Source organism: Montipora foliosa, chromosome 13, assembly GCF_036669935.1.
Source record: "Montipora foliosa isolate CH-2021 chromosome 13, ASM3666993v2, whole genome shotgun sequence".
Classification (NCBI taxonomy): Eukaryota; Metazoa; Cnidaria; class Anthozoa; order Scleractinia; family Acroporidae; genus Montipora; species Montipora foliosa.
Genome location: NC_090881.1, coordinates 21,329,589 through 21,357,095, shown reverse-complemented (window position 1 = coordinate 21,357,095; position 27,507 = coordinate 21,329,589). Strand labels below are relative to the sequence as shown.

Below are 27,507 nucleotides of genomic sequence, written 5' to 3'. Positions count from 1 at the left end.
GGTTTCAAAATAAGATGATCGGAAGGTTTCCGGTGATTTAGAAAAACTTGCCGCGGGCCATTTTCGCCCTTAAGGGCAGAAGCAAAACTTTGAGCGAATTTAAAGGATTTTGAATTTGTCGTCGATCTGTGTTATCGACTCTCATTCTATGAGAATAACAAGGGTGAAAAATGATTTTAATTCCCCAAGGCGAAGCTATTTTTGCCAACGAATCTCTTCGTTCTCCTTCCGTTCCTTGCATTAGAAAAGCCGACAGGCTCACGCTTCAAAATAGAGTAGACGCCAAGACAGTATAATTCAGTAAGGTGAAAGTTCAATAAAAATATAAGAAGTCGCATTAATTGAATTAACTGGACGCATAGGATAACATAAGATACAAATACGCTAGACACAACTCTCAACTGGATTGATTGGTTGATTGATTGATCAATGGATGGACTGAGTGATTGATTAATTGATTAATTTGTTGGTTGATGGGGTGGCCGGGTTCACTAAATGATTGGTTGGTTGAGGCTTCGGGGTGACGAGAAGAGAGGAAAAAGGTCAAATGCATGTGATCTTAAGTTATTTTATTCCGTTTTCCAGTCGACTCACTTTCCTTTTGACGGCGTATTTCACGGGACCAGCCTGATAAATAACGTCGATAGCTTTAAGAGACTGTCCAAACCATTTTTGGCGCAGGAAACTTACTTGTCGTTCACAACCAAATAAGTACACAAGCAACTATTCAGTGATCTTTTTTCTTGCGATTACAGTTTACTTTTCCCACTGCCCTAATAGAAAAGGAGCTTGCTATGAAAATAGTTAATAATGTGAATCAAGTATTTGGAATCATTTTCGGGCAGCAGTTATCGCAGGAAACAATTATCTTCCTTCTTGTCCCAGACAGCAGCAATCAAAGTAAAAAAAATCGATTATTTATCAGTCTGGTTAAATTAAACGTGAATCGATATTAAACCCAGGACAACAGGTTCTCTTTCAACTCAGTGTATTCACAACCACATGCGTCATATCACAGTCACCAAAATCCCCCTGCTTGTTAAAGAAAGACTCAGACGTCGAAAAGAAACTGCAAAAAGAAAACAAAAAGGTCCCACAAATGGCTGCATTTGGATATCATTTACACTCGTGAGATCGTCTTCCAATTCAACGCCATTTGCTGTCCTTTTTTCAGGTGTCTGATTGATAGCCCAATTCCAAGCAAGACAGTCTTGGACTAAAACTGGTTCTTTTGATTATTTCAAAACATTTCCAACTACTTAGAACCCCAGGGGGTGAGCAGGCACTGTGTTCATGTTTCGGATAACATCCTCCGCTATTCTTGACATCTTCGTGTCGTTAGTGAGTTTGTTTGAGTCCACTAAGGAGTTCAGGTTCAATCGAATGCGGTCAGCAGCCTAGAGGCAATACAAAGGACACTACATGTAAGTGTTACAATCCAGACATAACTAATCGATGACATCAATGACATCAATGAAATCAATGAGTAATCAATAGGTAATAGATAGGTAATCAGTTGATTAGTCATTGATTATCGCCGATGATCAATGAGTAATGAATTACGAATCGATAGGCCACAAAACTTTTGGTCATCGATTGCATCGATTAGTCATTGATTGCATTTATTAGTCATTGATTTCATCCATTACTCATCGATATCATCTCGTGGCTGCAAACGTATTTGGCGAAGAAAAACAAAATTAAAGCAACTTTAATGTAAACATATGTTTCCACGTTTAGTCTTTTCAGCTTAATTAAATATAAGTAGTACATGTCGTACATAACCACGTAGTCGATTCTTGTCAGCGTACTTGTTAGTTTCATTTTCAGACGGGTTGGTTACTGTTCAGTTGTTTTGTTAAAGAGTTGGGTAAAGTGAAATATTGCACAATTGAGAATCATTTGTATTTGTGATTACCACTGTACGTCTCGACATCGTCAACAGGAACTTCAGATACAATTAAGGAAAAATGCGTTTAACACAGAAATAAAAGAATCACAAACGAAAAAAAAAAAAGGTACAAGAAAGCAAGAAAAGTGTCTTTCGTGCGCAGTATAATAGTCGCTGAGTAATCAATTACATCAATGAGTAATCGATGTCATCATCGATGAGCAATCGATAGGCCACAAAATTTTTGGGCTTCGATTAATCATCGATTACTGACTGATTATCGCCAATAATCAATGACTAATCAACTGATTACTCATTGATTACCAATTGATATCATCGATCATCGATTAGTTATGTCTGGTACAATATATCTGAGATTTTACAGTAGCTACGCCAAGGAGAACCATTTTAAATGCCATCGAGACCTACCAAGAATCTTGACAAGTGAGATATGCGTACAATGTAGGTTAAAATACAACTACAAGTTAAGATAACCTTCGAACTGTATTGCCAAAAAGCGTTCATCTGTTATATTTATTTTACCGTACAAATATTTTTTCCCTAAAATGAATCTTTGCACCTGTTCGAGACGCATTGCGGCCATTTTTTCCTTTTTCTATCAAATCCTGCCATTTTATAGGCTTCGAAAGTTGCGAAAATCCAAGCATCTTTTGTTCACGACCGAGTCAGAAGGGGAGTGGGTCTATTCCTGATTTGACGTCAAAATCTACTTTGCATGCATTTTTACAAAGAGTTAATGCAATGTAAATCAGTTTGTGACGTCAAATTACGGCACCCGTTTTTCCCCTTAGATTCATAAACAAGGGTCCGTAATTTACAGCACGGACCGAGAAAACGAGGTTAGTAAGATAATTATTTCTAAAATAATTATGATAGTACGCGCACTCTCATTGGTCAATAGCTGTGTTTAGATGATAGTATGGACATCACATCACACGAGTTTTGATTGGTTATGTGCTGTCAGACGCGGGTTTTGACTGGCTGGTAGGAAATATGAGCGTGTATCAAGAAAATCTGTTTCAATCTAGAAGTAAAAAAACAAGCATTTTCCTTCATCTGTCGAATTCTCTTTGAGAAATGTTTTATAAAAGCAATAGAGGACTTTTTTCCGTGTTTCCATAGCCTCATCTAAACACTAGGGGGATTGGGAGAATTGTCGACAGTTATGCAAACCCTCGACTGCGTCTCGGGTTTGCATAAGTCTCGAATTCTCCCAATTTCCCCTCGTGTTTAGATGAGGCTAGGGAAACACCGAAAACGTCCTCTATTGCTTAATTAATTTCTGTGTTAATCAGCCGCGCGGCCGAAAAGGAAACTAGTTGGAAGGTTTAACCGCCATAAAGATCTGAAAAACGATAAAACTTCTTGGCTTTTTAAAATAGGTGCTTGCAAGATTCAAACAGTTTTACATGTAAATGCAACAGAAAAGACATGAAAAACTTGCTGGTGTATGTTTTATCGAAATTTCAAATTTAGCGGGCCGTACTGTAGAATGCGGCCCGCTAATTTTGCCAATCACAGCCCTCGTACTATCTGACAGATACATAAAATAAAGTCATTTCTTCTTCTTTCTTTTTCTTCTAGTTGACAAAGGTAAATTAACCATCGTAAGAAAGATATGTGAGCTGACGTTTCGAGCGTTACCTCTTCGTCAGAGTGAATTGAGAAATTATGGGTCGTTAGTGGTTTGTACAGGAGATGGAAGGGCTTATGGTGACATTTGATTGCACTCGTGATATGCCTGCCTTGTTGGTGCCAAAACAACAAAACAATGTAGCTCACGTTTTGCGTATATAACAGCGTCAAGTTCCCAAAATACTTTTTCGCTATAGTTCTTTCCGATTAAAAATTGAAGCGCAGCCAGGATGAGACATGTTAAAATACAGTAAAAAACGTTCTCTGGCTAACAATTTTGAAAAGGAATATAAGCTTTCGGCTGTCGATCTACAGCCTTCCATGGATAAAACATTGAATGTAAATTAGTGAAATATATACAGAAAAGGCCAGATAAAAGTAATAAAAAGAACAGAGTAAAAGTATGTAAAAAGGTGGCTATTGAAACTGGCCGCTGCTTTGAAACCCGCAAGGAAGAACACGTTAGGAATGTTAAAACATGTGCTAATGGGTCAAACATTGCGAAACACGCGTGGTCTTTCGGTCATCGCATTGTTTTCAATCATTCTCGAGTTATCGACAAAGGCTCTTTTCGTATTAGAAAAACTCTAGAGTCCTGGCACACCTCTGCTACCAAGCATGCTGGCAATAACTCTAAGCCGATCCCTAATCAGTGCAGCATTCGTTTTAACACAATAGCCACCTTTTTTCATACCCTTACTCTGTTCTTTGTATTACTTTTATCTCGCCTTTTCTGTATATATTTCACTAATTTACATTCAATGTTTTATCCGTGGAAGGCTGTAGATCGACAGCCGAAAGCTTATATTTCTTTTCAAAAACATTTTTAGCCAGAGAACGTTTTTTACTGTATTTTAACATAGTTCTTTCCACCAACACGGCCGCAGTGACGTCAGGTGCAATAAAAGAATAACTTAAACTACAAAAAAGCCACCTTAGTAAGATAATTATTTCTAAAATAATTATGATAGTACGCGCACTCTCATTGGTCAATAGCTGTGTTTAGATGATAGTATGGACATCACATCAAAACGAGTTTTGATTGGTTATGTGCTGTCAAACGTGCGTTTTTTCGCTATGGTTATTTCCACCAACACAGCCGCAGTGACGTCAGGTGCAATAAAAGAATAACTTAAACTACAAAAAAGCCACCTTACCTCGTCGCAGAATACTGACGCTATAAGAGCTTCATGTTGAGCTGTGCTAAGTTTATTGTTCAGTGATCGAGATGCTCTGAAACGCATTGAAATATAAAAACATTACCACCTCCTTTTGAGCTTTAAAAGAACTATTTTACTTTAAAAGGGTAAAGGGGAGGAGGGGGTTGCAATATTTTTCTTGTTAGCAAATGGTTTGACTCCCGAGTTACAGACCTCGATGGAATCTGATCGTCTGGCTGAACGTAGTCCTGAGAATGACCCACCCAGAAGATGACATTCCATCGAGGTATTTTTCTTGTTATTTAAGGTTTACAATCAATAAGGGAAAACATGGGTGTTCCCGCCCCGAACTAAGCCAGGCCACAACACCGTGGACTAAGCCACTTTCTCATTTGAAACAGAATGTGGGATCTTCAACACATTATCAAGTTTATCACCAGCAAGGGCTGTGACATGGGACCTGAGGTTTTACGCCCTTTTTCGAGAACACTAGACTTCCCACAAGTCGACCTCACGAAAATCCCAGGAGAAAATGTTTTGGCGAGCGAAGAGTGATTTTATGACAAAGGCAGCACTTTCTCGTTAGTTGTTTTAAGATCCTAGATGTCGGTTCAGCCGGGGTTCGAACCTGCGACCTCACAGCAAAAGGAAGTTGACGTGGTTGCAACAGAAGTTCAACACACTAAAAGGTAGAGGAAGAGCGCTTAACTGAGAATGAATTTTTTGTTGCAGCTACAATACTAGAGGAAGGTCGTCACAAGGTCTTCACGAAAGTTTTGCCTCAAAATGTTGCATTCATTACACATGGGCATGTAGTTCCCGGTGTTGCGGTCTTTCTTCTGTGGTGTATCATGGTTGGGAGGGTAAATGCCCGGAGATATTAGCTACACCAAGCTACTCTAAACATCCGAGGGTAAATAAAGATGTATGATATATATGATGATATATGATATATATGATACATTATTTACTACTGTACTATTGTCTGACCTGGAGAGAACAGCAACCATGCCATAAATGTCGATTGCAGCATCTGCAAGCCTCTTGAGTAAGAACTGTTGGTCTGCGAAAAGGCATCACAAGAGAAGGATTAATGTTGTTTCTTCCTGTTAGGGTCATCACTAACAAAGGTTAAGGCAGGTTTTCACATGCGATGCGAGCATTAAAATCGTCTAAATATCCTGAATTTTTAAGTCTTAATGCCAACTACCGATTACTTCGACTTTCATAAGCGTTACGATCGTATACGTGAACTAACTTACCAACAATTTTCTTTTTATGTCGAATGACCAATTGTTCCACCGTTGAAGCAAAATCTCCCGCAGACTCCGAAACCTAAATAACAAATTTCTAGTTATTTATTTGACTCCGGCCTACCACTTGGTCCAAGGTCAGCCACAAGATGGGACAGAGGGCAGTCGAAGCGTAAGGGGGACAGAAGGCGCCAAGCGTGCGATATGTTTGCGCGCAATATCACTCGATGTTTAGGGGTCCTGCACAATCGCCCTTTTTTCACCAGACATGCGCACCCAACTTCCCAGGGTATCCTCTTTTGTTCGCAGTCAAGTGCAACAGAAAAGTTGAACCAGGTCAGCCCTGGGTCAAAGATATAACTGCCGCCGGCATTTCAAACTTACCAGTTTAGCGGAAGGTGCCAGATCAGCGTGTACGTGTTCTGTGAGTGAAGGACCAGATTTAACTCCAACGGCCCTAGTTAAAGAGACAGAAAGCGAACAAAGGCATCAACTGATGTAAATTCTATCCACGATATCACATACAAATACCTTTAGGGAGAAATTTACTTTTGAAATCGCGTACAAGCTTCACGCCTGTACGGTAGCTTGAAAAAGATCGAAGATGCAAGAAACTGCTTTTCAGCGGCAAAACCCAAGGTTTTTTCTCGACTCAGAACTCAGTTAAAATAAACATCTTGAAACATTCATTTTTTCGCCGGGAAGCTAAGGCCAAGTTTCAAACTCACATTTATAGGACTGTTTTGAGCGTTTTCATATGACGTCACGGCGGCCATTTTCGTGTTCCAAAACAAACGAATGGTGGCCATGATGATGTACCAAACTAATCCTCCGGGAATTGAGTTATACTTTTATCAAAGACTTCCTTTTGTTTCAGTAATCCAATATGGCTGCAGGTCATGTGAGTGAAATCGCTCTTTTGCCACAGCGGTTAATAAAAAAGTAGCTATTAATTTACCTCTTAGATCGCTTGACACCTTCCGAAATTATCAGTCCAAGATTTCCGGCAGGGTTCTTTAGTGACTTTTGAAGTTCCGTTAGGCGTTTACCCGCGTGCTAAAGAAAAAAAATAAATAACCGTTCTTGAAAGGTTGTAAACAGCATAACAGACGGATAAAAAGTGTCATTTCAAATGAACCGCTACATCGGCCGTTAGCCCCCACAAAGGACTGGAGCGACATAGGATTCACCACAAACTAACCATTAGCAAAATATGTACAGGAAATACAACTGGAAGGTATAGATTCAGATCGATTCGGATCGAAATATTTTGGCCAAATCGATCAGCCTTCATGATTGTTCGAATGCACGTGGTTACATAGCACTAAGCGATGTAACCACTCGCGGAGAGTGGTCCCACAAAAAGCCGTTGTCGCAATTTTCAGACTCACCTGGATTCCTGTCAACGAGACGAACAATCTCAGAATGTCATTGGTGCCCTCAAATATTCTGAATATTCTAAGATCCCGCATAACTCTCTCAGCTCCACAGTCCTGAGACAAAACCACACGAGTTACAAAAGAAAATGGTTGGGGCAAATAAACACAGCAACTATTTAACAACAACAGCAATGACATATTTTAATTTACTCCGAATAACTTAGATTAGTATACACTAAAACCGTGGATAGCGTTGAGGGCGCGCTCTGATTGGCTACTCAAACTCCGATTATCCTTTGCTATTTACCTCCGAGCAACTCGCGCGGGATTTGCGCCCGAAAATATTGTCATCGTTGGTAAATGAGTTAAGTCATGATTCATCTCTTATGCAACGTACATTATCTCACTGTTTTAGTGTATACCAAAACGACACTATTCACCTCAGTGTCGGTCACCAGTGTTGGGCATTTTAATACCAAGCCACGAAAAAGGATTTCAAGTAGTTATAAACATGTTTTTCACAGGTCGCGTGACGTCGTGTCGACTTGCTCTGTTGGAGAGCTTGAGCAAAGTCGACGACGACAGCTACAAAAATGCCACAAAACAATAGGTTTAAGGCAATATACGCCACGTACTTGCGTTCTACATTCTGGTACATTTCTCAGCCGTTCTCGTCCTGACAAAGACGTGAATGACCAAATTTGAGTTAATACGGAGGACGCGAGCAGTGATCATGAATTTTAAAATTTCCCTTCAATCACCGTTCACATCAATTTTATTCCTGAGGTATTGATACACACTTTGCATGCCGTCCGACTGGAGTGATCGCGAAATTATTACGGTAACGCCGAAAAACAGACAACGTTCTAGAAGCCGTCGTCGTTGCCCTTGCATAAGTTCTATATTTGCAAGGCCTCACGAGATTTGATAAAAGGTATGAATGAAAACAATGAAACCCGTCTATGAAAAAATCCAATGAAGTTAGAGGTTTTTTAAGGGCGTAGACCAGTTGAGGAGTTTCGAAAAGGAACCAACTGTGGTCGAGGTCCGACACAGGTTTTTTAGAGTTAAAGAGGTTATTATGGGCGCGCCATACTTGTTCGCAAATACTAGCAACGTTAACTAATCAGTCGTCATTAAATTGTTACTGGTCTTTTACTACCCTTATACAATAGAAAAGCTGTTTAAAATTACCTAAAGAACTAAAGACAGAAAACAAAGGATCTCCATGATTAGTGGTGGTCTCCACATAAACATCCGAATGACTTGACGAATCAAATTCAAGGATTTGAGTCTTGAACCGCTTTGAAAAATTATACAGTACTGTTGTTCTAAGTTATTCGGATCGCCTCTACAAATCTCTAGTAATTTGTTATTTATCATGGGGAGGCACATGCTTCTAAGCACTGCTTTTTTTGTGTCTCCTTGCCTCATTTTATTTTGAATAATATGTGGTATGTGTAAAATGGCAAAACAAATAAACTGAAACTGAAACTGAACACATCAACTTCGTCAATCGGCAGGGATAGAAAATGGCGATATTTAAGCGCCAGCACCAAATGACGCAAAATTTTATCAACTGAATGTTTACCTTCATGTACCCCATGCCACCCAGAATTTGAATGCACTCATCAGCCACAAACCATGCAGCTTCCTGAAAAGGGAAGACAAAAATCTAGTTTCCAACAATTCTGGACGACTTCGAAATCACACGAATTTTGACGGGGGGAGGGGGAGGGGTGGGGGAAGACCAGCGTCTCCCCTCCTCAGAATAATTTTAAACAGTAGGAAATACTGTTTAATATCAGATTTGTAAGAAACTATTTCAAAACAAGTGTTTGAGCCAGAGAAATATGAATATTATGCTCACTAATTTTAACTTCTATGAAATTTCCTCGGTGCCGCCTTTTTGAATAATTTGTGACGTGTTACGGTTGCTCTGTTGTACTCACACAGAGCTTTAACCTGACAACAGCAAGGCAACCGTTACAAGTCACCATTATTCAAGATAAGGGTGTCCAAGAAATTTGAAAATTAAATACATTGGATACAAACGCTTTCTTCGAAAAAATTCAAACAATTTTAAGTTTTATTGTAAACATTATTTACATTGACTTGGAGTGGAAGTTTCCTTTGACTTCCTTTGTGTTTGCATTGTACCTACCGAGGCGTACACTTTGCTGATGGCCGCTTCAAGTTGGAAATCTATTGCTCCTTGATCCATATTGGCACTCAACATGTATGCCATACACTAAAAGAACGGAAACTTTGCATGTGAGTGCGAATAACAAATACAGCAGTCTCTATCTTTCCTATCAGGGTAGAAAACTCTCAAATCTATTGAGCTGTATTGCCTGTGCTCGTTTACTCTGCGCTCATAAAAAATAAAATAAAATCATAAAAAAATTAAAACAGACATCGTAGACACAAGAAAATTGTCTTAAGGTGATTCCCTGGTTTTACATTGCACAACCCTACTGCGAATAATTTCTTGCGTCATTGGCGCGCACAGTAACGCGGGCACATAGATAAAATGGCGGATTTTCATAGACGCCAAGTCCAATCCGTCAAGGAATGGCTATTTTCTGCTGAAAAAGGACGGTGAACCCCGTTTTTTTTTTATTCCATATATTTTCTGAGAAGGGTGTCTTTATGGAGTATAGTGAAAAAATCAGCAAACATCTATGGCCAGCAATTTCAGAACATTTTACGGAAGGAGCTTTTTGAACTAGTTTCGAATTCTAGCAAGATTCAAACAGTTTTACTAGTTTATGTAACAGAAACGAATGCTGGAGAATGTTTAATCGGAATTTCAAATTTAGCGGGCCGTACAGAGGGCTGTGCTGTAGAATACGGCCCGCTGCAGTGTAAGTTAGACACAGATTTTAATCACATAGCGCGTACTGACAGACATATAATAATTAATCTTACTTGACTGTCAGTTTTACCTCTGTAACATACTGATACATGGCCATCCTTGCTAACTTCTCTTGAATAACTCCAAACTGCTCCAGTTTACTGCCAAACTGTACCCTGTTACCAGCATGATCCGCCTGACACGAAAAACAAAGATTTCAACGATAATTGTACATGTATGCCACTTCACCATCTTACAGTCCTTAATTACAAATCTCAGGTTGTTTTAATCTTGGTGGAGGATCCTGCATCCAGCAAATACACCAAACAGGATGTTTTTTACAGCGGAGGGGTTGGCGCAGTGGTGAGATCGCTGCCTTCCAACCCTAAGGGCCCGGGTTCCATTCCCGGTTCTGCCGAGAGTGGAATATTTGGCGACCTTCTTTCCCGCTAAAGTTCACTCAGCTTTCCATCCTTCCGAGGTCGGTAAAATGAGTACCAGCATGCATGGACTGCTTAGAAGCGGCTGCCATTTGCGCCTGTATATGCTTCCAGTCCGCTGGGGGTAAATTGATCATTGTAAAGCGCCTTTGAGACGTTTGTGATAAAGGCGCTATATAAGTGCACAACTTTACTCTTTTTTTTTGTAATTACACTAGATCAGAGGCCTTTCAAACTAATATAGCCACAGAGGTATGGCACGCAGTGATAGACCACAACAGCAGAAACTCCAAGCCCCAGCGAGAAAACTGAGAACAGTATGTGGGTTTTTCAACTTCCAGTAAGCTTGTGAAACTGGCCAACAATTTAGAGTCCTTATCCAAGAAGTGTATAGAGTCTCAGATGCACTTTCTCCTCAGTTATTTTACGATCCTAAGTGTTGGTTCAATCGCCCCCTGTCTACATGTATTCTTCAACATGATCTTATCTTTGAATTATTTGCTACATCGCAATATCCTTTGAATTTGCGATTACAGCTCATTTAGAGAACTGTGCCCCAGGACTTCATGCAAAGGAGCAAGGAAGAAAAAATTGACATGGAAGTTCTTAGGCTTAATAGGGTGACACATTGTGATGTTTATGCAAAGTACCATGACGGTATTGGACATGTATGGCTTAATTAACGATGGGATGACACACTAGAGTGCCTTGTTTTTTGTTTAAACATGGATTTATAATGTAATGTCAGCTTTAAACAATACATAGATACAAGGGAAAAAAGAATCACGATTAACTACTCACAGCTTTGGCTATAAGCCCTTTCATCGTTCCAGACAGTGCAGCGGCCATTCCAAACCTTCCGTTGTTAAGAACATGCATGGCTACTTTGAATCCGTTTCCAACACCTACAAAAGAGCCAGCGCTACAATACTGATATCACAGTACTTGCAAAAGTGGTACTATGGTCAAAAAATCAAATCTTTTTTTTTCTTTGGATTTCAAAACTATGTTAACTAAACACAAAGTAACCTAAGTTTTATCCTTATAATTTCAGAAAGACACTTGTTTATTTTAACTGAAATTTTCATATCCTTGGCTTGCACATGATGTCATTGGTGGCCATTTGGTGTACTGAACAATAGCGTAATTTGTCTTTTGGGAATTTGGCACTATTATTATGCAAAATGCGAGTGACATTTTGCTTTTGCTTTGTCTGATCACCTGAGTGCAAACCAAGAATTTAGTGGTCCGCCATTACTAACTTTAAAATCTTGAGAGAGCTGGGTTGAGGAGAAAATGACGTCAAAGACTCGCCAGTTTAAGAATGCAATGTGTTTGTACATGACTGAATTAATAAGCAGCACTGGAGTTTGGGGCTTTCAGATTTGTAAACTAGTGTTTTGCATACATAATAAACTGCATTTACACCCTGAAATTTTAAGCTATTGAGTGAATGACATAATTTTTTCCTAGATCCAACCCTCTGAGGTGCAGTCGGTCAGTTTTGAAAATGAGTAATGGTGGACCATGCATAAAATGCAAAACTTACGCACAAAAAGTAAACAGCCTTTGGATAAAAATCAAAGCTCAATATTTTGCTGGCAGGTGTTAAGCAAACACACTTTCAAAATCTGAATAAAAAAGAAAGTGCTTTTTTTTATCATAGTAACACTTTAAAATGTGCCCATAGGACGGATGATGAACTATTGCTTGGCAATGGGTAGAGCATCCGACTGCTGACCAGTGTTATGGAGATCATAGGTTCGATTCCTGTCCAGGACTCTGATTTTTCAGTTTTCCTTTTGCCCATTGCCAAGCAACTAGTTTGTCATTATAGTATTTTTGTGTGTTTGTGGTGGAACTGAAAAATCCGTAAATCCATAATTATAATAAAATGTACTGGGGGTGCAGGGATAGCGCAGTGGTGAGAGCACTCGCCTCCCACCAATGTGGCCTGGCTTTGATTCCCAGACACCGCATCATGTGTTGGTTGAGTTTGTTGGTTCTCTACTCTGCATCGAGAGGCTCTTCTCTGGATACTCCCCTCTCCTCAAAAACCAACATTTGATTTGATTTGCGCTGATTTGTTGATTACAGGTTATGGTGTCCCCAATTAGTGTTCCAGTGCTGGAACGACTTGCCACTTAAATAAAGTTCTTTTCCTTTCCTTATGCTATACATACCTCCAAGAACGTTTTCCACTGGTATGGGAACGTTATCGAAATGAACCTGAAACAAAAGAGTGATCAGGAAATGTAAAATGGAAACTGAAAAATAGTGACTTTATGTGTTGCTTCTTCATAATTATTTGCAATTCGTCATATTACATAAAACTGACAGACTACACAAAACATGATTACAAATACATAAATAGTTTAAGAGCGAGGAAACCGGAAGTCAGTACAAGGCATTATACAAAATCAGGTTAACTCATGAGAACGAAGATAGATAAACCAAAAGCAACAAAACGGACCAAGAAAAACATTAGAAGAGACTAAAGTCAACAGTTTAGAAAAAATATTACTGCTTGAAATATGGAGCATGATGGTTCTTCAGGAAAATTACACATACATTGTAACACGGCAATATTTAAAGTTGAACCAAGAGGAAAAATGAAGAATGAAACATTTACTTTGAAGATAGTAACCAACCAGTGAGTGCAGGATTTTACGTTGTTGAAAAAGAATAGCGAAATGAATTAATGTTTGTCCCAAAATGGAGAACGTAAGTGCACTGATCACAAGTGCAAAACGTGCACGTATGTTCCCAGACTGAGCAGGCTCTGAACGCTTTGCATGTGCAAAGCACTCTGCAAAGGAACTGCTTTGCACGTTCATAGCATAGAGCTATTATATGCATTACTGTTTGAAGCGTTCTACTTCTCCCTCATGTCAACCACTAAGGGATGGTTTACACGTACAACCCAAGCATAAGCGCAAGCAACATGCATAGACGCAGTAGTGTTTTGACAAATTATTGGTACCTTTTGAACAAAGGGCACTTATTAGCAAGATGACAAGTTAATGTGCTTGCTTATGCTTATGTTTGCGTGGCACATGTATGTGTATATATACCAGCAGCCTTAAGGCATGGGATTCGTTTCACTTGCCTCTGCCGTGTTTGAAGCCTTAATTCCCATTTTTTTCTCTGGTGGACCACTACAAACAAAGGACTCAATATTATTGAAATAAACACACACAAAATCACTACACCAACAGCAACAGAAAAGGAAACACTACAACTGAACTCCTATACATGCACTTGCTGCCATTGTTAACACAGTATAGCTGCAAGACAATGTCACTTGGGGCCTGTTTCTCAAAAGCCCCAAAAGAAATTCAGAAAAATTGCTCATTGAACAATTTCCTTGAACATATTTTGGAGGTCACCAGTGACAACAAAACAATGGGCCATTTCCAAGTTGCTGTTTGTCTCAGTTTCGAAGTGCGTCTTAGTGCTCTGCTATTGAGAGGGAAATGAGTTTGATTTGCATAAGAATACTGTATGTACATGTAACTCATTTCCACTTGAATGGTTGTGCAGCAGGACTCGGTTTGAAATTGAGGCACGCAGCAACTTGGAAAGAGGCTATTGCAAAGTTTCATGACTAGAAACGTTTTCCTTTTGAAGGCACAAAGCGTTTTATGTCACCTAAAATACGCTCGAAAAGTTTCCGGACTTTCTAGCAGTAGAGAGGGACAGTTGTCAAACGAACCTAGTTTAATGGCCTGCCTCCCAAGAGTCTCCTATAGCCCAGTAGTAGAGCATCCAAACTAGTAATCGGAAGGTCTTCGGTTCGACTCCTACAAAGGGGCACTCGAATTTTTTCAAGTATCATTGAAAACATCTCTCTTCCAACTGTACCTTGTAACTCCTCCAAAGCCTCTCTCAACAATAAATGCAGTCACTTTATCCTTTGTTTCACCTGTTTTTTCGTCTTTTACTGGAGTCTGAAAAAGACAAACACAACATTATTCTGATGAAAGCGAATTAACATCTTATGGTCCAGAATGGGCTCGATTTCCATCCTTGTGAAAGCCTGCGTTCCTTGCCCCGACCCACGTGGAGGGAGGAGGACATTGAGCCTTGGTCTAGAAGAGACTAAAAGCAATTATATCTAAGTTAAAGGGCTAAGTTATGAATAGATCTTGTTTTCGTCTTACGCTCATTAGTTTACATGTACGTCAAATCTTGGCCAAAGTACTATCAGAGAACTGTGCCTTACTTGTTGCAAAGAACTGTTGCAAGTCAAAAAGGTGCAAATGTGACATTATTTTTCCCATGCCATATTTAAATGTACTTGCTGAACATTCCTCTTCGTGTTGATGTACGTGTGCGTCTTGGTGCTCTCGGTGTTGAGTTTGGATGTGACTTTTGACAGTTCATTCAAAAAGAGGTTGTTTACCTCTCTAAAACTAACGTTTCACCATTAATGAAGTCTGCTATGAGCCTAGAAGGCCCATCAGGCCGGCGCTTATCTCTGGTTACTGTAGCATGAAGCGACTCTAGAGGAGTATTTTCTACTCCCCCTGGAGGGGATGCTAGTCCATCACAGGGTTACCCCCAACATTAAATTCGCCGGTACCAATTTATGCACCCCGGTGAAGAGAAGCACCATGAGAGTAAAGTGTCTTGCCCAAGAACACAACACAATGGCCCCGACCAGGACCTGAACCCGGACCAATCGATCCGGAGTTGAGCGCACTAACCATGAGGCCACCATGACTCCCATAACTAATCAACTTTGAAGTCACAAGGCCCTCAATCTCCACTCCAATCATGTTTCGATGGATATTGTGTCCAATTGGTGTCCTAGTGATTCAACAAAATTCACACAGTTGAAAAGGAAGGAATGTAGAGAGAAAATTGTCTCGTATGTACCTGAGCAAAAACAGTGAAAATGTCTGCTAATCCGCCGTTGCTGATCCTGTAGAAAGAGCAGAAAGAAGACTCACTTGTCAATCTGGTATCCGCATTAAGCGTCTTTTGCCACCTAAGCATGTACGTGACATTTCTTCATGTACCTGCCCTGATTTGCACTGTATTCGAAACTTTATTTTCGATTGGTCTTTAAGTTTGATGCTAAATTAATTCTTTCCCAAACTGAAAATTGTGAGGAATTGGAAAAGAAGTAAACTAAAAAAACAAAAACAAAAAAATCTGCTATGTTCCCCAGTCTCTAAGCAAATTTTTTTTCCACTTTCTTACAAGTGGAAAGCAAGTTTGCAAGTGGTTCATTCTTACAGTTTAACAACAGAGTTGCCTGGACAAGGTTCCCCTTGCTAAATAACAACAGCCAAACCACAAGATTACTGCAGTCTTTAATCTATAAAACATCACCCAGAAATATCATTTATTTTCCCTCACCAGAGCTTGCCGCCATCCAAAATGTAGTGTTTCCCATCCTTGCTTAGTTCAGCTCGTGTGCGGATGGACTGTGCAAAAGAAACATCACATCATCAGACAACAGCAATAGGCATTTATACACGCATGATTATGGCATAATACACTGTATGCTCAAAATTCACCACCATGTTTGCACAAAATTGTTTACATCCATCTGTGCTGTTCACACGAGGGTTTTCTTTAAAAGTTTGCTCCTTTGGGATTTAGGTCATGCTCAAAATTTAATTTACAAATTTGAGAGGCTTGGTCATAAAAATTAATTAGCTAGTCATATGTCATATGTGCAGGCACATTTTTGACAAGGGATATTACCAAAATTACAGCATTAGACAGTGTATTTTATAGCCAATTACAAATGAATCCACTTAGTTTTTTTAAGTCAAAAAATACAATCCTAATCTCAATGTATATATGTATATAATATTTCAGCTTAATATGGGATCCAAAATTAATAATTCAGACTTTGCTGTAAGGGAAAAAGGTTTTGTAAAGCTACCAGTAAGTGTACATAAAAAAATAATTACAGAGATAGATAAATAAATTACATTAATAATTATTGTTAATTTGTTAATTTTCATCAGGTGGAAATGACATGCACATTTTTGTGACTTTGTAAAGGTCTCTTTCCAAAGTGAAGTACCAGTTTATTTAATCTGACAGTTGACATACCCCAGCATCAGATCCACTACTTGGCTCTGTGAGGCAAAAGGCAGCCATCTTTTGGCATGATGCCACCTACAAGACAAAGTACAGCACATTCAGAGAGAAATAAAGAGGAGAAAAGAAAGAAGAGGAGCAGTGTGAAGGTGGCTTAATAATTAATCATTATTATTCATAATTAATAATAAATATTAATAATCATTATTATTTAAACAAAAAAGTTATCAAGTTGATAGAAGAGCATCATTTTTACAACAAAGCTAAAACCCAAAGTTAATTTATTGGTCTGTACATTTGTAACTGATAGACTTACAAAGGTAAAAAAAAAAACAGATTTTGGGGAGTGTGGTCATTTCCTCATTTTGCATAAGTTTTATTTTTTCACTCGAATTTATAATTGTATATTACATGCAGGTATCTTTAGAAAGTGTACTAATAATCTATTATAGGGCTGTTGCAGCTCACATTTTTTTCAAACATGGGTGAGTAAAACATTTATACATGTACATAAACAAAAGGTGGGCAAAATTATTAACAATGAGTTTCTTACCAATGGTAAATATTTCTCTCTTTGTTCCTTGAAACAAAAAAAAAAGAAAAGAAAATAGTTTAACATTTTTTATAAAGCATTTTACTTTTCATCTGACTGCATGCTATTGTAATAATTGGAAAGTCAAACTAAATAAATATCTTAAAACCATGGTGTGCCACAAACTACATGTATACTATTTTGTACTGTATGACCTTCATTACAGTGTACATCAACTAACCTTGTTTCCATGCAGAAGAATTCCTTTAAAGCCAATCGATTGATGGGCCCCAAGAATGATACCGACAGCAAGGTCATGTGCACCGACAATCTCCACAAGTCGAGCGTACTAAAAAAAGAATGAACAATTCCAAGCACACAAATGAATAATTATTGCAGGGTATCAGTCTGACAGGACTTTAATAGTGATCCATGAAATTAATAATAGTATTTACATGTACAGTCATCTACAAAACAAACAAATGCCAATAAATGTAACATTACTGCAATTTGATCAAGTTGATCGAAGTATCTTGTCTCTTTATCAGTAAACTTTGCATTGGATTTGGTATGGTACATGTATGTAGAACTACATATAAGAGTTGCCATGGAAGTGTATACACTCTGTTAGCCTGCTCGCAAGCGGTTGGATGGTCGAAAAAACCGCTCCCTCCCGACCCTCAACCCGGCCCAGACCCAGCCGCGCGAATCCAAGATGGCGACCTCATTACGAATTCCGGTTTTTTCGACCATCCAACCGCCTGCGAGCAGGCTAACACTGTAGCAGCAATGCAGGGTGATGCAGTGTACATAATAATACATGTGCAATAGTAGTGTAGTGTAGTGTAGTGGTAATGCACTATTTTATCAATAAGGTAGTGCATGTAAAAAAAGCTATTTAAAAAAATGTTTATCCAGGTAATGGTAAATAACAAATGTCTGCCTCCTCTTCAAAGCGAGTCGAAGTGCGAAGTTTTTCTTATGAAAATTCCATTCATGTGGAAAGTAGATTGAATTATTTACCATAAGAAAACCTTCGCACTTAGACTCACTTTGAAGAGGAGGCAGACATGAACGCGGAAATGGCCTACTTGTGTTGTACATGTATGTACATGTATGTACATGTGTCTAAAATCTAGATTATGTATAATTAACCTGTTTTAAAAATTGCAAAATACATGTAATATGAAACTCAATTAAACCATATTGACCCCTGGGAGTGAGACATAATCAGGGTGAGACGAAAATGAAAAGATGAGGTTGCCCTTCGGGCAAGCTGTTACTTGAGGTTACTAGCCCGAAGGTCTGAGGAGCTAGCCCGAAATTAAATTGTTTATAAAATATACTTCGGTCGCTTTTGAAAACAGAAAAAGTCATGATGTTATTTACGGTGCAAAACGTTATCACGCTACGATAATTTGGCCACATAACATTATCATTTTCTCTCAGGAGCTTTCTGCTACACACTTTTTGGTATAAAAGCTCAATTTATCATCAGAAATGGGGAACCAACGGTGCTTGCCCATCGGGCAAGCTACGATAAGAAAACGCTAGCCCGACAAGTCATTCCACTAGCCCCGGGCTATCGGACAGCACTTTCGTCGCGCCCTGATAATAGATTTGACTCTATCTAAATCTTGATGATTTTACTTGTCAATGACAAAGGGGGGGGGGGGGGGGGAAGGGGGCAGAGAGTGGTTTAGGAGTCAATGGGTTAAGTCTGCAAGACACCCAGCTGTTAAAATAAGGATAAGATAGAGGTAATAAGAACTCAAAAGAACCAATAAGAATAATTTGAGCTAATATAGAGTAAATGGACATTAAACCCAGTCTTAGCAGGACAGGAAATAAGAGAGCCTTGGCAAGACATACAGTTACTGAGTGACAATTTGATCCATGACAATGCTTGTTTAATTTACATTGTACATGCCAAAGCCACCTACCTAAAAGCTAAATTAGCCAACTCCTAATTTTACAGTTCCCAAAATTCACAGTTTGTAAAAATTTATTGTTTTTATTTCAAGTTCAAGCAACATGATAGTACAACACTGATAAACTGTATGGAAAAAAACACACCTGGGTGTTTGTAAGACCAATTCCACCCAAATCTGTTGGTACCTGCAGCACAACAAAAGCCAACAAGTTGGTATGAACATAATAACTAACTGCAGTACAAAATTTTGAACATCCAGAGGGTAATAGTGTTTTTAATTTAATAGTACTGTAAATGAGGGATGTCTTCTTTGGAAAATTTCTTACACACTGTAGAACCATTCAGCACAGAGTCATTTTATTGTCCTGCAATTGTGCACGTAAAGGAGCTCCTTTAAATTAAGCCTCAAGCAAAGTTGAGGATTCCTGAACACACACCATCATTTGAAAATACTGAAAACACCGGCCACCACTTCTGAAGCACCTCACTGAACACAGAGTACAAATGTACATGTACATGTATGAAGTTCATCTTTTCCCAAAACCAAAAGAGAGAAACGAATCTACAATGTATTGCAAGCCACTCTGATCTGAGGTGCATGGTACAGTACCTGCAAACCAAAAGCTCCCATTTCTTTAAGGCCTGCCATTGTCTCTTCATCAAGCGTTTCTGATGAATCATTCTTTCCGGCATCATTGCACTCCTGCGTGAAATGAATCAATAATAACGCAGTCAAGTAATTTCATCAATGATACAATCATGACGCGATGATGTTGCTTGAGGGCCGCAAAGTAGAAAGCTGTTAAAGGTCAATTTCAATTACTGTGCCTCCCTCTTTAAATACATTGTAAACTTATTGATTATAATCACACCATATATTACACCCTTTTTACAAAAAAAAAACATTTGCCTAGATTTAAAAATACATGTACTCTCATAACATTTAACCATTATTTGGCAGGCACTAAATTTAATTTGACCACTGCATATTTACTCAATCAAGTACTTGTAGTTTCCTGTAACACAAAATTTATAATAGATTCTATGCAAACGTGAACCACCCTTTAAGCTACACCATAGGATATTTATCATTCTAGGTTTCAAATGACACATTAACATGAAACTTGAAATTAGGCCAGGTCCTGCAAACGTAGACAGTTAGCCGCCTCAAGTAATTAAGAGGGTTACCCTCTCAGCTGAGTCAACCTTAGCCAGTGTTTAAATGAGAAAAGAATTCACCTTTATACATGTCCCTGTGTCAAGAGCTGCCCACCTCAGTTTCGATCATCAGGGGACTGGGAAGACAGCACTTGTGCATGCTCTCATGAGCTTGCCTTGACTGAGGCGAGCCAATTGAAAGTGTTTACATGGAAAAAAGTTGGCCCTGCTAGGACGGTGACCCTACCGCTGAAAAAGGGTGACCAGGCTAGGTGGGTCACCCTTCTAGCCCAGCCACTTAATGTATTTTTTCCCCATGTAAACAGTTCGCTACGTTTTATAAGAAAATGTACAAGTAGGAAAAATTGGCTCACCCAGGGTAGCTCAGTTAGGTGAGTGACCCTTCTGCCTGGGAACACTTTTCTCCATATAAACAGGGCTTTACATTATACATGCACCTGGACCTACTGTTACTAGAAAATATTGCAATAGAAACACCTCCAAAACATGAAAAATGGATCTATTTGACCCAGATTATTCCTGTTTATTATTTGATCAAAATCTAAAGAAAAAAACGGAAGTCAAAATCTAACCTCAAAGAACTTTGACACAGGATCAACATATGCTCGTAATGTTTCCTCTTGTTCCTCATTCAAAACTGTGCCCAAAAATATAAAAGTTAAAATTAAAAAAGTCTGGCTCCACCAAAAGCTGGTCAGGAATTTCTCTGATTTTGATATTATGTACATCAAGTAATTTCTGATTGGTTTACATGTATTCACATCAAATTTATTGTTTTGTCAATTTGACACACTGCAGTTGTCAATTTTTTCGTTATTATGTTATTATTGTTGGTGGCATAGTGATACACATAGTGATGGGCTAGGGGTGGCTGTAGTGGAAGTGCATGGTGGTGTGGGATTGGCTAGTCGCAGTAGTACAGTAGATCACAACAGCAGTGTGAGTCAAGACAAGGCTTTGAGACTAATTCAGACGTTTTTCCCTTTTGTCACAAAAAATATCTGCAAATTTGGGAATACAGGTATGTTTCACTGCATCGCTTTTTTAGAATAAAAAGGATAGCAGTTGCCATTTTGCCAGTTTGGGATTTACTGTAGAGTAACTACAGTGTACATGTATGTACAGCCCTCATTTGGGTGGACATGTGACTAGCTTGAACAAACAATTTGATAAAGAATCAGAATTATTTTACCTTCTGGGAAAGGAAAGACTTGCTGCATTTTTGGATCACCTCGAAATAAACCCATGACAAACGACTTGGTCTCTGCAGGCTACAATGCAAAATCAAACCTATATTTATGAAGCCATATAGGATGAGCATTCCACAACCTGAATAAATTTGATACCCACACTAGATAGAAGTGCCAATTGAAACCCTTGGGTAATCATAACTTTCTAAGTTACAGTACCACTCAAAGATATGAGAACCATCAAACACATTGACAACGCAGAGAGAATGAAGAGTAAATGCCTTTGAAAAAAACCAACATGTTGCATGCAAACCACTGTAGTTTTTTGGATACAAGGCGCACTTGTATAGAGGAATTTGGTTCAACTCATTGCCAGTTAATATGCTGTCTCAACTGAAGATTGTAGTGTACAGTCAAGAACTGCAGCAGCAGGAAATTTAACGAGAATTCAGAGAAAGACCTTTAAAGCCTGCTGTTATTAGTACTTTCTTGCAGGTGTTTTTGACGTACAACACTAAGAATTGAAGACCATCATCACAAACGTTGGTGTGAGGCCACCATTTTGGAATCGCAGTAAAGGGAAGACTGGGACGAGTTTAACGCACAAGATGGTGGCAGAGGATCAAAGAAGCATCCCTGAACGAATTTTGTTGCAAGAAGATACTCGGCTGTAAGATGCATCTTGAGTTTAGCTCACATCTGGGGCCAACAAGCAATTTCTTTGAGAAAAAATGGTGCGCCTTATAACCGAAAAACTATGGTAGTTCCTTTTCAATGCTTTTAGCGTTTATTATGGCACCTTCGAATTATGTTGTGGGTATGTAAAAAGGCAACAATGCCAACTGGAATCTAAACAGTCTGTCATTAGAATAACCAATGCAAGTTGACTGTACAGTATACAGCTATGTACATCTAAGTAGTCATTCTCTACTTTCTCGAATCCCATACACATTGTTACCGCCCAAAATCTTGCAAGGGCATTGCTTTCAATTTTTCATGGGACATCTTCATGTCCCAGGAGAAATTGCAAACAATGAGTATACAAAATTTTGGAGGGTAAACAAGATGTATTATGGGATTTGAGAAAATAGTGAATTTGGTCACAGAAAAACCATTATCTTCATCCATCACATTTGCTGCTGAATTACATTGTATGTGTACCAAGAAGGTAGGACGAAAAACCGCGACAAAGGTGTAAAGAAAAAGGAAACAAAACTTAATGTCACGGTCTAATTATCTCCCGTAATGTGTTGAAACAAAATGGTGAACATTACTACTGATTAGGGCATTGTTTTTATACCACAACAAACCCGCCTTTGCATCAGCCAATATTTATTGAAAAGAAACAGGTTGAAAATTTGCTTGAAGCGATGACTGTTAAAGCTGGACATAAATCATAGAGACATAAGAAGAGATTTACACAAACTGTAATTCAGCATCTGATGCTGGGAAATCCCAAATCAGAATTAATTATTACTTTTATGTACATGTACTTATGTAAACACACACCTGCGCACTTGTTGCATATCCATGTCTTGTGTTCTGCGAGCTGACAGCCACAATACTGCAAAGGAAAATGAGAAAGAAAATATTTTAAGCATCAAGAGAGAAAACCCAATAATCTAAAGCTGTCAGGATGTACATTGTGTAAGTCTTCCAGATCAGGAAAATCAAAATGAAACAATACAGTGTACATGTATTACAAATATTTATAGATTCTGACTAGTTTCACATTACAGATTGCATGCGAGATCTTTGCTAAAAATATATAGACTTTGTTGGATTGTTCAATTATTTTGTTTTCCCAATAAAGATCTTGGAATACTCAACAGATTAGAATTGTTCTTTAAGAAGAGGATGAAAGAACATGAAACTATCCAATTTTAAAGGAAAACACTCTCTTGGGTATTTTCATACAATCTACAATTGGATGACACAAGTGAAATAAAGTCTGCTTGTATTTTTAGGTCAATTCAAGACAATCAAAATTAATTCAGTTTTTCATCTTCTTCATCTCTTTTTTGCTTATGCTTTGCTTTATATCTCAGAGCAAATTTTAAGGTGTTTTGAAACTCATTTATTACGTAACAATATTGAAGTTTCTTCAGGAAACACTTTAACCCCCGTGATGACGTCTGACGGTAGGCCGTGCAAATGACGTAATGCATATCAACTCACATCTGCATTTGGATCAAACGAATGTAAGAATAGTTGTAAATGTGCTAAAGTCTGGGTTACACAGGAAAAACATTTAGTGAATATAAAAGACTACGGACAGGAAAGAAGCGCAAAGCTTTCATAAAGTTGTTTGATGTCTACTGCCCTACCTTCAACACGCCCCCAACCGGTTGTTACGTTTTAAGGCCGGCATTTGATGAAGAAAATTTAACTGGGGAACTCGGCATAAAGCGAGTTAGCTAATCAAAACCAGCATCTAATACGCGACTTTACATAACCTTTTACAAGTATTTGATCTTGTTTTCGATCTACAAGAAGTTACAAGGAGAAGAATATCAAAATGAACTTTAAATATTCAAGCACAATTCAATTCAGACAACGGTTTTTGATATGATCTACCAATATGAGACGGAAAAGTATAATAAAAGAATCAGCAATTGTGAAAAACAATCGTAGATTAATTCGGAAACCAGTACAAAGCTTGAATTCTGAAGAATTAATTCGAATAAACAAAATGGCGAATGTAGTTCGAAATTGTATTACTTACCGACAAAGCCTCAAAGATTCTGAAAACAGTTGGCCAGATCTTCCTTTAGGAAAGTAAGAAAGGCCCTGGGATAATCTAAGGCATCCACAGCGCAACATTCTCGTAAATTCCTGAAAAATATGTGTTCCCTGCCTTCGCGAGAAAGAGAGTTGTATTGTCACGTAACAGTTGCTTGAGAGGTTGCTAAGCCGCTCAAAGTCCAAGTTTGTCAAAAATTAAGCCGAATAAATTAGATGACCAATCACAACCAAGCAAATAAGCCAATCAGGGCTCGACAATTGAACAAACTTCCCTCACAAACGAAAAGTACCGGTATCTATTTTAATTTCAGGGTGAACTATTCACACAGTGATGTAGAGTGGCCAATCAAAACAGAGATCGCAGTTGAAACTCTGAACATCTATGAGATGCAAACACGTGAACCTGAAGTATACCACAAAATAATGCTGAAAAACACAAAAGCGAAGAAAATGGGTCATAAATATAAAGTTTTGACTATCTGAATGATTTTGGGTTAGATTGGAGCGATATATTGTTGAAAAATCCAAAGTTATCTTTCTTCGTGTTAATGACTGAATGGAAACAATCTTCGCACTCAGTGGTGAGTCGTACTAATAAATTGGGTTAACCAGGAACCAGTTATTGTAAAGCTAGTATCTGCCGAGGTTCGCATGTAACACAAGAATAGAAGATTCACGGGAAACGGAGTTTGAAATGTTATGCAGTTGGAGGTAAAAGAGGTATTAGTAGACTTCCTGCTTCGCTGCCTTGGCGCAAATAAACAAGTAGCTGTCCTTCTCGTTAATGGTTAATGTTCCTTGACAGGCTTCTCACCGTTCATAGTTTTTGCGTCCACATTTCTATCTTTATTTCTCGAGAGATTTCAAGCGAAATGACCCACACTACATTGTTTTATTGTTTCTCCTGCCCTTACCATTCAGGAAACGAAACACTGTTTCTTTTTTTGAAATAGTTTCTTGTTGTTTTTGCAAGGGCAAATTCCGTAACCGGTAAAGTAGTTTAAAACTCTTTCAGCGAAGCGCAAGAGAGCAAGTTAAATAAAAAGTAATTTCTAATAAGATGACTTCCTTGATAATCAATAATTTCAAAGTGGATTATGGAAGTATCTAGAATACTGCTCACGTGTTAAAGACTTCCCGGGCTCATGGCGAAATTCATAAACAAGTAGTTTCAAACAACTATGGTGAAGAAAGAATTTTGTTGTTTGCATTTGTAATTTACAGCAGAACCAAAAGAATTAACTGATGTGAACGGCTCCATTCTTTGTGAACTGACTGAGACGATTTGACTTGTGACCAGACCTGTGTTTAAGACCCACCACTCGCAAAATATCACAACAAGAAAAATAGTACACTCAACGGCAAAAACGTAGCAATTATTTCACCACTAAGAACTCTCTCGCCACAAAGTATTTTTTTTTAGGTTTTAAGCATGATAGATGTAAAAAATTCTTAGATAGCCCTATAAGGGATAACTGACGAAATAGTTATAGGGATAAGGGATAACCGAGATAATTTTAGCGATAATTAACAATTATTATTCCATTATTACGCCATTTTACCATATTTGGTCAAGAGAACGCGCAAAATACTAGACTGTAATACACTGTAGTGTCCCGGTTTGACCGTTTTAGAGCAAAGCAAATAAGGACGGAACGGCAGTTTTTCAATGAAAGAAATAGACCTTATTCACGATGGCCGCCATGTTGGATTTGCTATTATGATGCAAATTAGCCACACACTTCTGACGGGGCCAACAACACAAGTTCGAGAGGTTATAACGAACACCTTAGCCACACAGATGATTTATTTCACGTTCATTGAATGTTTATCACCTAAGCAGTAAAATACATGTAAAATCATTACACAAGTTACTTCGACGTTTTTTTAGTGAAAAATGAGCAGATAACGAAGTAGAAAGTCAACTGAAATGTCGAAGGCAATCAAAAGATAAAAACAGTTTTATAAAAGATACTTAATTCTAAATACTAAAATGGACTTTTGCAATGTTATTTCAATATTTCATTGAGCCGATTTTCCACAATTTGCTTTTTTTTTTTTCAATGTTTGCCCCCCAGCATAATTTGGCTAATTTGCATGACAATATGAAAACCAACATGGCGGCTATCGTGAATAAGGCCTATTGTTTTCAACATGATACAAAGACTGAGAATTTAGAGAATTTGGCTTGTGATCGCTTGTCACTCGTCTTTTCGTTTATCCCATCAAATAAGGACATTTGACTGACTTTTGTGCTGTTTACATCGTTCGCACGCGCCCTGAGGGACAGATGATGCTTTTTTTTTTAACACTCTCACCAAATAAAATTGAAGCAAAATAACACATTTTTGTAATGGAATAACAAATCTCGTATTCGATGGTTTAACATATAACACTCGCGGACATTTTGCTCATTGCTCGTATTTTTCCTCGCCCCTGCGGGGCTCGGAAAAATAGTACGCAACTCGCAAAATATCCGCGCGTATTATATGTTAAACCCTCGAATAATATGTACTTATTGACTGAGTGGGAGGGCCGGACGGGAAAATATTTGGCCCAGGGTCATGGTGTACGGACCGAGCGCAGCGGCCAAATATTTTCCTGTCCGGCCCGACCTAAACTCAGTCAATAAGCATTTTATCATATGGGCTCTTTACACTATTCATGAGCACTCAGAATATGAAGTTTGGACAAAACAAGTAACAAAAATTTGCACAGAAAATTTATCTAAAATGTTGTTTGCATTTACTTTTCGGGCTGTAAATAACTTGGATGTTAAAAAGCAACGAAATCCTCTAAAATTGCATCGCGCTGAGCAGGATGTGTTCCTAGCAGGGCCGTACGGCTCATGCCCTCATACGGGCATTTTCCCAATAATTTTACAATGAAAGCGCGCGCGGGGCCGTACGGACCATATGATAAGTATAGATAATCGCATGGGGCCGAGTACTATTAAGGATTAATTGCACGACTGTTTTGGAATTTTCCAAAATTGTCCGAGTCGCGAAGCGACGAGGGCAATTTGGAAATTTTCCAAAACACAAGTGCAATTTCTCCTTAACAGTACGAGGACTCATGCGTTCACTTGTTTATCAATAAAGGGCAAACTTTATACCAATCCTTGACAGCCATGACAGGTAATCAAGCCCTCTCTTGATTACCAAAAAATGCCCTCTGTCTCCGCCAATCAGCGCTCAGTAATTTTGCCCTTTATTGATAAGATGTATTT

At 38.6% G+C, this 27,507-nt stretch overlaps 1 protein-coding gene across 1 annotated transcript; it reads right to left on the bottom strand.

Annotated features, from left to right (window-relative positions):
* Positions 1-550: 550 nt before the first annotated feature.
* Positions 551-24,435, bottom strand: LOC137982692 (very long-chain specific acyl-CoA dehydrogenase, mitochondrial-like). The gene is made up of 25 exons (XM_068829827.1): positions 24,259-24,435; positions 23,043-23,097; positions 21,536-21,614; positions 20,916-20,980; positions 19,775-19,867; positions 19,308-19,349; positions 17,473-17,580; positions 17,253-17,279; positions 16,712-16,777; positions 16,004-16,071; positions 15,518-15,563; positions 14,501-14,586; positions 13,746-13,794; positions 12,820-12,865; positions 11,438-11,541; positions 10,288-10,392; positions 9,504-9,590; positions 8,931-8,993; positions 7,352-7,453; positions 6,919-7,016; positions 6,345-6,417; positions 5,970-6,042; positions 5,698-5,770; positions 4,705-4,780; positions 551-1,397 (listed from the first exon to the last, which is right to left on the bottom strand). The coding sequence occupies exons 1-25, from the start codon at positions 24,354-24,356 to the stop codon at positions 1,260-1,262; spliced, it is 1,920 nt and encodes a 639-aa protein (XP_068685928.1). The 5' UTR covers positions 24,357-24,435; the 3' UTR covers positions 551-1,259.
* Positions 24,436-27,507: the final 3,072 nt, after the last annotated feature.